The 16,160-nt window shown below is 39.6% G+C and overlaps 1 protein-coding gene across 2 annotated transcripts; it reads left to right on the top strand.

Annotated features, from left to right (window-relative positions):
- The first annotated feature begins 6,564 nt into the window (after positions 1-6,564).
- Positions 6,565-15,488, top strand: LOC125000952 (beta-1,3-galactosyltransferase 2-like). 2 transcript variants are annotated; one of them, XR_007111421.1, is made up of 3 exons: positions 6,565-6,816; positions 10,078-11,286; positions 15,150-15,488. XR_007111421.1 is itself a non-coding variant. In XM_047576738.1 (2 exons), the coding sequence occupies exons 1-2, from the start codon at positions 6,782-6,784 to the stop codon at positions 11,183-11,185; spliced, it is 1,143 nt and encodes a 380-aa protein (XP_047432694.1). In that variant the 5' UTR covers positions 6,566-6,781; the 3' UTR covers positions 11,186-11,618. The 2 variants fall into 2 exon arrangements, 1 of the variants encoding a protein (XP_047432694.1); XM_047576738.1 differs by lacking the exon at positions 15,150-15,488 and having other exon boundaries at positions 6,566-6,816; positions 10,078-11,618.
- Positions 15,489-16,160: the final 672 nt, after the last annotated feature.

The following is a 16,160-nucleotide window of genomic DNA, read 5'->3' as shown; positions in this document are numbered from 1 at the left end:
GTTTCAGTTTCCTCCTAATGAAAACAATGTTCTCTCTTAAGGGTACACTGTGAATAACGCAGCGTGTCATTGCCTTAGTTATATTTTTACCAAGGGTTTTGGCTCAACCCCAGGACTGTTTCATGACACTCTGGGGAGGCTCAGGCAAGAGGTACCTTGGAGGTAGGTTCGCTTCATTTTGCCCATGTGCAGCAGCAAGCCAGTTAGTAAGGGGCCGCATCAGGGAGACTCCCAATGTGTCTGTTTGCCTGTCTACATGCTGCGGCTCACACAGGTTCGGGCTGGTAAACTGAAAGACCAGCAAGAGTGACTCACAACCTGTGACCAGGATGTTCCTTCCTTTTACTTCAGTGCCTTGTGTTTGTGAAAAATATTCTATTTTGATAATGAAAGAAACACTTTCCAATGCATACAGAGGAATGCCATTCTCCGAGTACAGAAAAAACATTCCATTCTCCACGCTGATGCGAATACGTATATATATCATCTTGTACAACTGCTTATCCTCACTAGGGTCATGAGGTTGCTGGATCCTAGCCCAGCTGTCATTGCGCGAAAGGCGGGACACACCTGGATAGGTGGCCAGTCTATCAGCTCAACCCCAGGACTGCCTAACGAGCATGTCTTTGGAGGTGGGAGGACACCGGAGTGTACCTGGACCTTCTCGCTGGCAGGCATCGGTGCTGACCACCGAGCCGCTGTGCAGCCCCCGATACCACATCTCCTCCCCCTTTAAGTTAACAACACATACTTGTCTGAAATGTAAAATACATATACGCAAGCATTAACATAGAACAGTAAATTCAATTATTTCCTTTAACCAAACTAAGGAGGTATGTCCTCCACTGAGATCAGAGCACCTTGTAGCTCTATTCCAGGTAAGATCTTACTCTTCCTAACAAAGTCCTTGAGACACACAGGTGAATGTCTCTGTCTCTGGGAACACTGGTTCAACGGGTGAGTCTGGTTGTTTGGAGCAGGCTATAACTCCGGTGACTCACATGACTGAGGTTGTCGTGGTATGTCCACCACTGAAGGCAAGCAGCCCTGGGAGCCCTCTTCCATGTCAAGCAGTGGCTCCAGCTCTTTGTCAAGTTTGCTGGGAACAGTGTCTGTTAATCTAGCGCTAACTTGATCCACATGCCACTTCAGGGTTTGACCATTTCTGATGGTCATGGTGTACGACACTGGACCAGATAAGCTTGTCATGTCAGCTGGAATCTGCTATGGACCGTACAAGTACTATGTGATGAACACGATGTCCTCCGTTGTGATTCTCTTTCCGTTTCAGTTGCCTTTGCTGCACTTTTGGTTTTACATCAGGCATGAGCAGGTCCAAAGGCAATTTGTGCCTCTGTGTGTCACCTTTAACCTCCTTCACCTCCTCCTTGACGCTCTGGACTGCTCTCTGCCAGACCATCGGAGGAAGGGTGAAAAGGTGCCGACCTTACATGATCAATGCCATTTTCCTTCTTGAAGGTCTCTGCCAATGCAGCGATTGTTAAACTGGTGTAATGTGCTCTTGCCCTTTGGTCCTCGTCAGCATACGAACAGATGAATTTTGTAAAAGATGTAAATTGTAAGTGCTCTTTTAATGAAGACCAGAGAGCAGAGCATTACAATAATCCAGGCAACAGGAGATGAAAACGTGCATCAGCACATCCGTGCTAGCCTGAAAGAGATACAGGTGGACTCTGGCTATATTCTTGAGATGATAAAAACCTGTCTTTGTAATATTTTTGATATGTGAAATAAAACTAAGCCTAGAGTTACAAATCACACCCACATTTTTTATTTTTTTTTAATTTATTTATTTTTACAGATTGTGATATCTTAAAATCCTGTAGTTTTGGTAAAGGTTTCTCTCGCTGGTGTTCAGGACCAATGATTAAAATCTCTGTTTTGTCTTGGTTGAGCTGCTGTAAGTTCTCTGCCATCCATGACTTAATATCTAAAATGCAGTTTAAAAGCGCATCAATAGGCCCGTGTCATCAGGAGACACGACGATATACAGCTGTGTATCGTCAGCATAACTTTGAAAGTTTATGCCGTGTCTCCTGATGACGTCCCCCAGGGGAAGCATATATAAGTTAAAGAGGGTTGGGCCTAGAACTGACCCCTGGGGAACCCCACACTCAATCCCATGGGTTCCTGAGGGACAGGTATCCAGACTTACAGAGAAGCTTCTATTTAGAGAGGTATGAGATGAACCAGTTAAGAACAGTACCAGAGAGGCTGACCAGGTGATTCAGTCTGTTAATTAGAATACGATGGTCTACTGTATCGAAGGCAGCAGTTAGATCCAGCAGAACCAAGACTGTGAGTTTATGGTTATCTAAATTACACCTGATGTCATTTAAAATCTTTAAAAGGGCTGTCTCTGTACTGTTGTTCATCCTAAAACCAGATTGATGCTTCTCTAAGACATTGTTTTTACTTAAGAAATTGTTTACTTGAATAAAAGCTGTTGTTTCTAGAACTTAAAAATGATAAGTTGGAAACTGGCCATTGGGTCCAAATTGCTCTTCTTCAGAAGGGGCCTCACCACCGCAGCCTTAAAGGAGGCGGTGAAGACACCTGTCTGAAGGGAGCGATTCATCATATATAGAAGCTGTTCCTCAAAGAATCCATAAAATGTTTTAAAAAACTGTGTGGGAATTGGGTCTAAAAGGCAGATTGTGGGCTTTAGTTGGGAGAAAACTCAACCAAGTGTCCTCGCATCAACCAGGGCAAAACTCTCCTGTGTTTCCCTACGTAAAATCAATGATCCATGTGCGTCAGTGGTTAAAATCTGTTGAGGTAAAAGACTCGACCTAATGTCACTGATTTTACTTCTGAAGTGGTCTCCAAAGTCCTCACAAAGGGCGCCATTAGGTATTCTTGATGATCTGTTAAAATTTGTGTTTGTTATATAGTCTGTTGTGGAGAAGAGGAATTTGGGGTCGTTTTTATGGTCTGTAATTAGTTTGTGGAAGTGAGAAATTCTTGCCTGTTTGACTGTGTTATTGTAAGTTTTGAGGAGTTCCTGTAATATTTCGTAGTGAACTTTTAGCTTTGATTTTCTCCATCTCCTCTCAGCCCTCCTGCAGTTTCTTTTCAGATGTTTAACTTCTTCCTTTCTCCACGGTGGTGTAGGTTTCGACTGAATTATTTTAGTAACAAGTGGAGCCACTGAGACCAGCGCTGACTTCAGTTTGCTGTTAAAATCATTAATAATAAAATCACAGGACGCTGGTAAAATCTCTGCAGGAATGCTCTGTAGAACCTGGATGAAATTTGCAGCCACTTCAGGAGTAAGGTAGCGTTTCGGCTGCGTGACATGTTGAGTAAAATTAAGGCAATGTAAAATATTTAAAAGTACAAGTATTTATGGAATTTCTTGATTCCACAGAACATTATAACTAAGCCTTCCTAGATCACGGATACAAGCGGCCGAAATGAGTTTCCTCCGTAGGGTGGCCGGGCTCAGCCTTAGAGATAAGGTAAGGAGCTTGGACACTCGCGAGGAGCTCAGACTAGAACCGCTGCTCCTCCACATCGAGAAGAGTCAGTTGAGGTGGTTCAGGCATCTGGTGAGGATGCCCCCGGATGTCTCCCTTTAGAGGTGTTCCTGGGATGTCCCACCAGTAGGAGGCCTCGGGGTCGACCCAGGACACAATGGAGGGATTAGACTACATCTCCCTTCTGGCCTGGGAGCACCTGGGGATTCCTCCAGAGGAGCCAGGGAGAGGGCCGTCTGGACCTCCCTCCTGAAGCTGCTGCTGACGAGACAAGATGAGACGAGACCCTAAATACTAAAACCAACAAACCAATGCGGAAGAAAGACAACAAGGTCGGTACCGCTTTCATTTCATTTCAAAACGCAGGTCAGATTAATTAGTGATGCTTATCCTTAAGTAATGGATTTTGTTTAATAGACTATTGGCATCAAATAACTACCATGGTGGAGTAAACAATCCTTTGGCTGTGTTTTTCTGTTTCTTAAGGTATTTGCCGAGTTCTATAGAGTTGCCAGTAAGAACCTCAAGAATGACTTATGAAGCTCTGGACCACCATACCACTCGTCTTATTGAACTCTTCAAGTAAGCATTGTTTCAGATTCTTATGGGAGTGTGGTTGCAAGCTTCAGTTAGGCCTATGGCTGCAACTACAGTACAAGTAATTCTTTGGAATTCAACTTTGTAAGTCGAGCGCACATATCCACAGAATTAGGGTAAAAACCCGCCCTGATATGTGGTTATTTTTTCCAAATAAGTTTGCTTTCACAGTCTTCTGCTTCTTCTTTTTTGTCATCTTTTCCATGAGAGCAATGACATCACCACAACATGCACTGTTGTCCTGCAATGTCTGCTCCTGTATCTAGGAGATTATTCCTCAGCTGCTCAGTCAGTACATTTATAATGATAATGTATGACCATCGTACAGCGCACATTTTAGTATATCATCAGACCTCAGGTTCAGTTCTCAGATTTTGGACAAAATGCCATTGTTCAGGTCTGGTATTAAAAAAAAAAAAAAAGAAAAAAAAAAGAGCTTCGTCAAGGCTTAGATCTAATGCACCTCCAGTCAAGTTGGTTATTATAGCCTGTTTTCACACTTTGCAAATTGAACATGTTTAAGTGTTGTTTAAGTGTTTGTTATAATGTGATTTTCAATATATTCAAAGTTTGAGTCAAATCTGAGCTTCTCAGATTAAATTCTATAGCCTTTTATTTATTATTATTCTTTTCATTAAGGTTTAGTGCTGAAATGCAGCCATTATTACCTGCTCATAATCTAAAGAGCTCTCCAAGACAGCATTCCAGAGTGCTTGTTTTTTCTATGTGACGTTGAGCATCATAAGAGTGAACACACTGTAAGTACCTAAATTAGTTCTTTCATTTTTAATGCAGGATTCGAACACTGCATGTGAGTTCACCCAGGCGCCTGCTGGGGTTCTTCACGCCACCATTGATTAACAGCATTACAATCATCCCTGAAGGAAACACTGTCATGGATGAGATTGCCACAACCTCTCAAGCACTTTGTCTTCTGTTCGGCCCAATGTATGCACTCCATCTGGATTTCGATTAAGGTATGAAGAACACATTTGAGTTCATCCAGAAGATATTGTTGAAGTTCGAACAGTAAAAGCTTAGCCCAAAACTGTAAACATTAAAAAAAAATGCTCTTTTAGGCTGGACGTTGTGTAGGGATACTTGTTTTCCACATAAGTGTGGTGTGTGAATGACGGGGCTGGACAATTAAACACAACATTATTTAATATTTTATGCATTAATTTTTACTGTATTAAATGTTATGTTTTACTTTCATATTTTTTATGCTTCGATAATAAAACTGTGACAGAATACCTTTTCAAAAAAAAAAATTGGGTGGAGCTTCATTGGTCTCCATATTGTATTCTTAAGAAAAAAAGTTTTAAACTTTTACGGACTAAATGTTGCCAAGTCTATTTGTTGCTGTGAGACATTCAGGAAAGTGTCCATGGTGAATCAAGGGCCTTCTTTTAGCTTGTTGGTTATTATTGTTGTTGTTTACAAATACTGAAATAAAATGCATTTATTTAAAATTAAGTACTGCTCACTTACTTTGGCACAGTATATTAAGTTAATGTGACTTATCTTTGTTGAGTTTTTGTCAACTTTATTTAAGTGGATTACACTAAGATACCTCAAGTAAAGTATAACAAATTTCAAATGATGCTTGTTTTGACATAATATATTAAGTTAATGTGACACAAAATATCTGAGTTGCAACAACTTGAGTTGAACAGTACTGAGATACATTACGTTATTACAACTTCAAAAACAAGTACAGCTGACTTAAAGATAGTTTAAGTATATTGAACTTACAAACATGAGTACACCCAATGACTGTCTCATACTCTTCATATACTCATACTGTTTAAGTAATGAAAAAAAAAGTGGTATTAACTGTTTGCATAGAATAAACTTTCAGGTTAACAGTGTAACATGCGTGTATATGCACATGCAAATCTGTCCTAGGATTCTCAAGTGTCTGTCTCTGCTTAATTACTCTGGCGAAGCCTCTTCTTTCTCCCACCCGTACACAATCATAGAAAATACCAAAATTACCGCAGGACCCATGCAATAAATTTTCAGATTACAGCCGAGGCGACGGAGTGGGAGAATTTGCTTTTGTTTTGCCACCATCATTCTCTCACAAACCATTCTTATTCTTTTAGTTTTTAGTTTTCATGGAAAATACTATGAGGACACTCTATATGTCTGTCACTTGAATGGATGAATTATGTGTTTCACAGCTCATGCAAAGCTGCTAGGAAAGGCTTAAAGAAGGGAAAAGGAAAGGCAGCCAGGGCTGATTTCCAATTGCATCATTAGTGTCTCCTCCCTGCTGCTGAATCACTGTGGTGAAGCCCAATTCCTCTCCCCACCCATACAGCATCACAGAAAATAAGAACCCATGACCCCATGCAATAAAATTTCAAATTACAGTTGGTTTTAATTGTAAACCCAAAAGCAAACTTAATGTGTGTGTGTGTGTAACCGGTGGAGTCTCTTTAAAAAAATCTAATCTCTCTAAGCAATTTCATGAAGCTGCGCGCGACCATACACATCCCTAGTCTTTACAGTCTGCTCCTCCTCCTCCCTCCCCCTCCGTTTTTTTTTCTTTTTTTTTCCGAGAGGAAAACGTGGTGCGTGGAAGTTCTCCTATAACCGTCACTTGAATTATCAACTGTTGGGTTGGCTTGTTTAGGAAGTATAAAGGAAAGAAAGAAGGAAGGCTCGCGCCAGTCAAGATGGAGAGTCGCACAGGTGTGAAAGAACCGAAAAGGTAAGGACCCGGAGTCACTGAACTCACTTCAAATTTAACCGGCAGCCTGTGGAATGTTACATTTATGCTTTAAGCCATAAAATACACATTACGCACATATTACTGTGCGTAATGTGTATGGCTATGGTTTTGTTTTGATTTAAACATCGATTTTTTTTATATAGAATTTTTGACTTATTATTATTTTTATTTTTATTTTTTCCGCATACAGTGCCGACAGAAGATTCTTTTCTCAATTTATTCATCTTCCCCAAACCCACCATCCATGGTCAGTGGATGGGGATTAAATTAAAGACCGCAACTGCGCATTTTACGCACAAATTCCGATTCAGATTCAGAACATTTTATTAGTTCCCGTGGAGGCGATTTAACGTACGAGTGAGCAGCATGACGTGTAAATACGAGACACTTTTAAGGGACACAAACAAAGAAAGAACAATTCGAAGTATATACAAAAAAGAAAGAGAAACTGTGTCATAAATGTATTAACTATCCAAACTATCCATGGAGGATGTAAACATGATGGTAAGAGTGAAGTAAATAAAGTGCAAATGTAAATCAGTGCCAGGTCCAAAAGTTTGCCAGCGGAATATTGAATTGTCACAAGATGCACAAGATTGTATTTTCTTGTCCTGTCAGTGGTCATAATGTTCTGGCTGATGTGTATATGAACTAATAACACACAAATCAGGGCATAATTTTTGCATTTAACTTACCTATGGGAACAAAATCCAACTGAGTACAACTGAGTTTCTATGTCCAATCAATTAGAGAAGATACAAAGAACAGGAGGTATATGTTCTATTTTTAAATTGAGATGTTTTATTTTTACTATATACTAGTCTAAGAAATCTAAATCATGACACACGATGGTATCTGAAGTTTGCCAAACAGTATCTTCCTGTAATGGTACTAGGATAGGTGGTTGATTAGAGCAAACAGTACGTTTGGTTTCAGAACGGCACTCTATAATTAAAGGATAAAAGAGTACAATGGAGGTAGCATTTTTAATTTGACTACTTAGCTGCTGTTAAGATAGCTTGCCGCAGGGTAATTATAAATTCACTCAGGCAAACTTTTGACATCGAGGTATGTAGCCGGGCCATAAATGTTTGGCAGCTGGTAGTTACAAGTAACAAATCAAAACAGATCCATATGCTCCTTTTATCTACTGTGGGACGAATTAAAATATTAACTTATCTTTAACATTTGGTAACGTGACAAAGGAACATCTAAAAGTGCATACAAACACTATAACATAGCTGTAATTGAAGAGAACCTGAGGAAGTAGTATTTCACTGTAATAAAAATAAATTTAATAGGATGAAAAAAAATATTTTTTTCCTTTGCACCTAAATTCAGTTCAGTTCAGGTGGACTGGGCCACTTTGGGGTTGGTTCGGGGCTGTATGTGTCTTGCGGTGAGCTAATTATCCTAGCTTACAGTGTAATATCTGAGCTGGAGCTTAGTATAAACACACTGAACAGCCAGACGATGACTCTGAACTCACAATTCGAACAAGTACAAGTTGTTTGTCTGTCAGGTTTAAGTGGTGATATTTATCATATTTGAAAAGAGCCAAAGCAAATTTGGATTAAAAGTCTTTACTCGACACCTGCCTACACCCTTTTGTGTTTATATTGTACTTGATGTGACATATAACAATTGGGCAGAGCATTTTTGTATAATCTTTTTGGCACATCTATTTCAAAGGAAGCAGAGTAAAGCTTTTCTTTGCTGACTGGTCTCCAAAGATTTACCTTTAAATGTCTTGAAAATGGGGAAGTTAATGGCAATTTCAGGAGTCTGGAGCAGCAGATGATCTCTTGACAATGATATAAATACACAACCAAAAAAATAAATACTTAAGATTTTGAAGCTGGCAGCAATTCAGTATTCTGTTAAAAACAAAACAAAGCAAAAACTAAAAACAGTGAAATGTGTTACTGGATTAGTTTGAGCTTCTTTCTGTTCATAGGTGACAACCAGCTGAGAGGCAACAGAAAATGACCACACTTAACATTTGTCTGGCTGAGGAATAATTTACTTTTCTTTTTCTTTGTTTTTTCAGTAATTTGCTGTGTAAAAGGTGCTTTACAGTCTCAGTTCCAAAGAAGCCAAATCCTGTAACAGATGTTTGCATTTTGGTGTCAGTTACGGGGTAAAGCGAGTATTTCAGGTTTCCACTGTGTTTGTTCACAGGACTAAAGCCGCATCAGTGCTTGAGCTAAACAAGCAGGTAGAGTCGCAATATCACCAAAGTTAATATCCACATAATTACATTTTTTTTTTTTTGGCTATTTACGCCAATTATCCACAACATTATGACCACTAACAGTAGAAGTAAATAAAATTGACCATCTAGTGACAATACAATATTATGCCAGGAAACTTTTGGACCTGGCATTCATGGGGATGTTACTTAGACCGGGCCAGACACGCTCACCCGATAGTAATGACACGCTTTGATGGCAGAGCCATCCCCAGCAGGATGCAGTCTGTGAAAAAACATCACAAGGTGTCGACCTGGCCTCCAAATTCCCCAGATTCCAAACTGATCAACTATCTGTGGGATGGAACAAACAGTGGCACCTCCCCTCAGCCCATAGGACCAAAGACCCCCCTAATAATGTTATGTCTGATAGGTGTAAATTCTATGTGAATCTCTAACCAGTATTTCTGATAACAATCTGCTCCAGGTTGAACATCTGGAATTGTAGAGACTAAAGAGCAATTGTCTTTAGTGAAAACATTAATGTCATACCTTCATACTTTTGTTAGACCACTGTTGATATTGGATGCAGTTTTATTTTATGTCACTATGTATCAATTTTGCCATGCAATGATGAAATTACAGCTGCACAATTAATCAAATTTTATTTTCAAGTTTCTCAACCAGTAGTCATCCAACCACCAGAGGGCAAACGCATGGTTCAGGCTTCATTAAGCTGCCTAACTTATAAGCGAGTGCACCTTGAAGCGGCAGTCTCATGGTTACCCAGTGTACCCAAAGTGCAAGGAATACATGTAGGCCAAAGCTAACATGCTGAATAATCGTGATTCTCATTTTGGTCATAATCATGCAGCCCTAGATGAAATAAGCCTGCTCTGAAAAACAATTGTGATATTGATTTGAGGGATTTTTCTTTAACTGTAACATATCTACTGCATGGCGGTCTATGCTTTACAGGGATATAGAAAGGTTTCCTTTTTGGGTGGCATACTAACCACATTTAAGTTTGTCTTCTTTCTCTTTTGTAGGCCACTTGTCTGGAGCTCGAGTCACCAAAAGAGCACTTTGTTTCAATCCTGGTTCCAGTTCTTGCTCATGCTTTCTATGGCGCTCTTTATTTTGGTTTACACCATTACCGACAGCTCTCTGTCGTTGTGGGAGAACGTTTCACTCTCTCAGCACTTCCAGAGGTTTTTCAACCAAACCCATCAAGTTATTAAACCGGCTTATCGTGCCTATCCAAGACACAGGAATTCTGTAAATGAAATAACAGAAACCACAAAGTCGCCCACTGAACGACCTGTGGGTGTGCAATACCACAACACCTATCCACGCAACTACCATTTTATTATGGATAATCCAGAGGCATGCAAAGACAAGACCCCTTTCCTGGTCCTAATGGTTCCAGTGGAGCCAAAAAATGTAGCAGCTCGGAATGCAATCCGGCAGACGTGGGGCAACGAAAGTCTGGTGCAGGGTGAGGTGGTAGTCACTCTGTTCATGTTGGGTTTATCTGAAGGAACTGATCTTGAAAAGATCCGACAGGAGAATCTGGAGCACCGTGACCTGATCCTGAGTGACTTCCGTGACACGTACCTCAATCTGACCATCAAAACCATGGTGATCATGGACTGGTTGACCACACGCTGCTCTACAGCTGCCTATGCCATGAAGGTTGACTCAGACTTGTTCCTGAACATTGACAATCTCGTGCTCATGCTACAGAAGCCTGACATACCGAAGCAGAACTACCTGACAGGGATGCTAATGTGGAACAGGCCAGTTGTCCGTTCAAAGAACTCAAAGTGGTATGTCTCTGAGGAGTCGTACCCGGAGCCTGTGTACCCGACCTACACTCTGGGAATGGGTTACATCTTTTCCAATGATCTTCCAGAGAAATTTGTGGAGGTCTCCAAATCAGTCAAACCCTTTAACATAGAGGACGCTTACATCGGAATGTGCATGAAGAAGCTAGGACTCAAACCTACATCACCTCCAAACCCCTCCCAGTTCAGAGCCTATAACACAAAATATAATCGCTGTGAATACTCAAAGATCATCACCTACATTCTTGGTTCTTCAAAAGAGTTGGTGGACTATTGGACAGACCTCAAGAAGCCTGGACCTCCTTGTTAAGACAAGCATTTAAGATGTATGGTGGCAGGGATTCAGTGTGGGGTTGACGGTCTTGGGGATGCCTGTTGGTAAAGAAACTAAAGTGCTGCACTGTACAAATGGTAAAAGGAAATTTTATTTTTTACTTGTATTTAATGTCATTATGTGTCAGAAATATTTATTCATCCTGATTTTTCATGGAAACTGGAAATGTGAATGAAAAAGTTAATTTGCACTGGGTTGCTTAGAAACACTGTATCTTTCTGCAAACTGAAGGGTGCAGGAATGGTGCATCACCTTGGCTCTGTCTTCAGGTAACACAGGACATTTTGAGGGTGAATGTTGAACTTTCTTTGTTACAATGAACTAAGAATCACTACTGTCAGAAAGATTATCTTTCATATGATGTAATTGTTCTATTTAAATTAATCAATTAAAGAGACTATTTAATGAGCCTGTGACCCATTTAATCTCCAATTTTTCCCTGCAAAATAAGTGCATGCCGTAAGTAAAGTGGCCTATTGATGTGACCATTAACACTAGTTACATGATATTGATAAAAGTTATAGGAGGCGCCGTATTCTTTCATTTTAAAACTTTAATTAGCTAGTCAAAGTCAAACTAACACTTCAAGAACTTCCAAAAAAGTGCGGCAACTATTGTTGCCAGTGGGATTAAACGGGGTACTATACGGAGCCTTGGTGTGGTCTTAAGATCTCCTTAGAGCAGGGGTGGCAAACTCATTTTTAGTACAGGGGCCAAGTGGGCTTAACCACTAAGTAAAAGCATGACATCGTACAAATAACTACTAGTTTTCCTCTTTGTTTTAGTGCAAAGAAGGCTGACCTGAAACATTCTGTCTGCTGTTTAGTTTTTGGGTTTGTGTACTGTCTCAGATGTTTTGGCTCTGAAGTGAGTGCCTCAGTGTACACCAATCAGGCATAACATTATGACCACTGACAGGTGGCGCGCTGCAGTCCTGATACTTTCTTCCAGTAGGGACACTGTGAAATGGGCTCAGAGAGCTGTTCACGCTACATTTAGGTTTTACATTTGAAATTAGCCAAATCAAATTCAAATCAAACTCATTGTTTGTATCAAATGTCCATTTAATACCTTTTTGCCCTTTACCTCCCCGCATTCAGGAATTGTTCGTACCGCACCTGCTGTTACATACACCGATCAGCCACAACCCACTCAATCTGGTCGCCCTGTTTTACACTTCTCTTAATTGTTTTTAAAGCCTTGATTGGTCTTGCCCCTATGTGAAATTTTTGTTGTTCACTGTATGGTTGGATGGTTTTTATTTATTGATTTTATTGTCATTTAATTAACAATCGGCAGCTATCACTTTAAAGGTGCTTTATGGATAAAGCTTGAGTTGAGTTAACTAGAGGGAAGTTGACACAGTTGCTGCATCTCATTTCACTTCTTCCGTCATTAAGCAGGTAAAAGGTCTCGAGGTGCTTACAGGTGTGCCAAACTGTTTCCGTGAGACCACAACCTGTAAACAAAGGAGTTAATAAGTTAAACAGTCCAACCACAGGAACACAATGGGGAGCTGTTTCGCAGAAAGGGCTCGTCTGTTGACAGAAGACAACTGCAGTGGATGATGTCATGGACCTTTCCATTCGTAGGAAAGGCCCCTCACAATGTCATCAAACCACATCATTAAGTTCGGAGGTATGGGATTTATGGCTCTTTGGAGGGAGCCGGATCTTTGGGATCCATTCATTTCAAAGAGACTCATTCAAAAGACTGGCTCATTTGGCTCATTTTTATATTTAATCACTTTTAAGAAGCCAGCCTGTGGTTAATATATTTTATCCTGGAAATAATCACAGGGAGGAATGATGGACGGAGATTTGGATCAGAATAATTTCGAACTCAGATTTCTAACCAATATAAGAGTTTGAATTATTGTGAAATATTGATTATAGCTTCATTTGACATGTGTGGACAAGACCTTAAAGTCTGATATGGATTCACTGTAAATATTCCACTGCCATATCCCTCTGTTTTTCCAGTGAGATCACTATTTACCCTTTGTATTAAGTGTGTGTATGTGTGTAAAACTACTTTGACTTATGTTATTCATGCAACACCTAAATACTTATAAATACACAATAAAAAAACAAAGCAGGCTACAATGAAGTTCCATGCAAAAGCTGTTAGTACAAAAAAGAACACGTTTAACAACGCAGAAAAGCTGAAAACAGTATTTTAAAATTATATAAATTAAATAAAATGTGCATACAGCCCACTCAGGGAGAGAGAGAAAAAAAAAAAGAAGAACGGCTCCCAACCAAACGCGACTCGGTTCCCATCGTTCATGTTAATGAGCCAGTCAAAAGATTTGGTACGTTTGTGAACGTCACAACTCTACCAAGTTCACAGATTATACAGGTAAAGAGCGGAGGGCCTTCATAATAGACTGTGGACTACAAACACTACCTAACTTCTACCCTTAGCCATCTGTAATTGTTGAATAGAGCAATGACTCAAATGAATGTTGAACTGCTGAACACAAGAACACAAACTGACTGTATGAACACAAGATATTCAACTCCCACAAATCATCAGTCTTTTTCCATCACTCTGCGAAATCATGAGATTTTCCAGTATCTTAGCTTGTCTATATGTCTAATTGTGTAGTCTGCCTTTCTGTTGTTTTTATGTTTGGGTTTGCTCAGCAGCCTTGTTGGAGGAACACATTTTTGTTGTTTGTGTGCACATTAATCGTTGTTAATCGGTCTGGGCAATAATGTTCAGTTGAACCTGAACATCTGTCAGTGCGTTTACATTCACGTGAAAAAAACGAATTATTGCCTTAATCGGACTATAGCAGGAAAACTTAAGTGTATGTATTCTCATGATCCGATTGAGACAACCAGATGATGCGATTGGAATTTGATTTTCTCCAGCGTGTATACAGTGAATCGCATTTTTCAATTGGATAATGCGTGTGCGCATGCTCCATAACCGCTGTGCTGGCGCGTGACCCCGGAACAAAAACATCCAAGAAAGCCAGTCGTAGAAGAACAAGATAAACGGAGCCGCTAGAAGAACCGTCTGAGGGATAGCGCGGATCTTACCTGCACCAGAAATAGTGAGAACATTACATACATACACTATGGTTGTTGTTTGAAATGCTGGTCCGCCGCATGAAGGACTCTTGTTTATTATATCGGGTAATACGTCAACCGGAAAATGGGCCGTATTAACGTGGTATTATACCGCAAAGACACGTATCGCCACCTAGTGTGGAGGAGGAGAACAGTTATTCGATTTTATTTGCGCTCCATGTAAACTGGGACAAGGACTGTAGTCAGAAAGACGAATTTTGAGTATAGCTCGATTAAGCTCTGCATGTAAACGCACTTAATGTGATGCACAGCCCTCTCAAGGAAATATTAGGTTGAAAACCTTAAGAAGCAGAAATGTACAGCCATCATTAATTTCAAACAAACAAATGTCTTGCATACTTTAATAATTACTACAAAACTTGTAACAAGTAATTTGTTATTCAAATATTTTAACTTTTTTAATTGATTGATCACTATGTGCCTCCTTTTTATCAATCATCATTGACATTAAACATGAAATAAATTTGTAACAGTAATTTGTATAAAAAACAAACAAACAAACAAAAAAAAAAACACCTGACCTTATCTACTTTAAGCAACGAAGCAAACATTTATCATCAATATCATTTCATTAATATAATCTCAGTTAAACCTGACCGGTAGCTTCTTCATGGTTTGGTTCAAGCTGAGCAGCTGCTAATCCTCTTTTGTTTTCTGAAGCCACATTGAAATGCAGAACGATTCTGCTGACACACTGCATGCAGGTGTCTTCAGTCAGATAATCACCTGTTTGAGAGTTTCCTGTCCTCAGGGAGGAAATACACTGCTTTTCTCTTCTTACAGGTGTCATGATTTCTTCAACTTTGACTCTGACTAATTTTTGACTTTTGACTCAACAGATACAGTCCACTTAGGTTCAGCCAAGCTAAACCAAGCTAAACTGGCTGGACAGTCCTTCACGCTACAGATGGACAAGGACACAGACTAACCCACGAGGTTAGATAAAGTGACAGAGCCAGTCACCTGATCTCAATCAGAAGACGAAACTAAAGACAGAGTAAGGACAGCTGCAGTAAAAGCACCACAAAGGAGCAATTATTATTTATTCATGATTAGTTTAACTGTCCAATGACTTTTGAGCTACTGAAAATGGGGGACTGTAGCTTTAGCATGTTTTGCTAAACAGTTAAACAATAAAACATTTTCAAACATGTTGCTAACTTTTCTCTTTTCTTTTTCTTTTTTTAAAGAAACCTTCAATGGGAAATTGCATCAGTAAATCAAGGTCACCAATAAGACTTTTAATGAACTGTTAAACTGGTTTAATTCGCCACCTCTTTAATTGATATTGTTTCCACTACACCAGCACAAGGAATTGTTCTTGAAAGAATTCTAGATACACATGAGATCCTGGATCTGAAATATTTCTGTAAGGTGCTCCTGAATCCTGTGTGCATAACTCTACAACCATGTTTTGTAAAAACATGAGGAAAAATGGGCTTGGTCTTTCATTCGCTTCTCTTTAGTTACAAGAAGAAAACTGTTGAAAGGTGATGGAGGTTCTTGCATGTTCTGCCAAAAATCAAGAAGAAAAAAATGTCTAAAGGTCTTTTGTCCTGTTTCCATCTCTTGTAATGTGGGTCCCTTGCCATGTAATAGACACTGTGGGTGTGGTGTAATCAGATATATTCTATTCTTGGTACATTTCCTTGGTTGTGAAATGAATTTGGCAGAAGGTCATACTTATAGATTTAACATTTAGAATTAACATTTAGATTAAACATTTAGTCTTAACATTTTGATTTAACATTTAGATTTAACATTTACATTTAATCTTTAGACTTAACATTTAACAGATGAAACTTATCAGGGAGGAGCTCAAAAGGAGAAAACAATCCAACAAACAAACG

The sequence above is a fragment of the Mugil cephalus genome, chromosome 2 (genome assembly GCF_022458985.1).
Source record: "Mugil cephalus isolate CIBA_MC_2020 chromosome 2, CIBA_Mcephalus_1.1, whole genome shotgun sequence".
NCBI lineage: Eukaryota > Metazoa > Chordata > Actinopteri > Mugiliformes > Mugilidae > Mugil > Mugil cephalus.
This window is presented reverse-complemented; position numbering and strand designations above follow the sequence as displayed.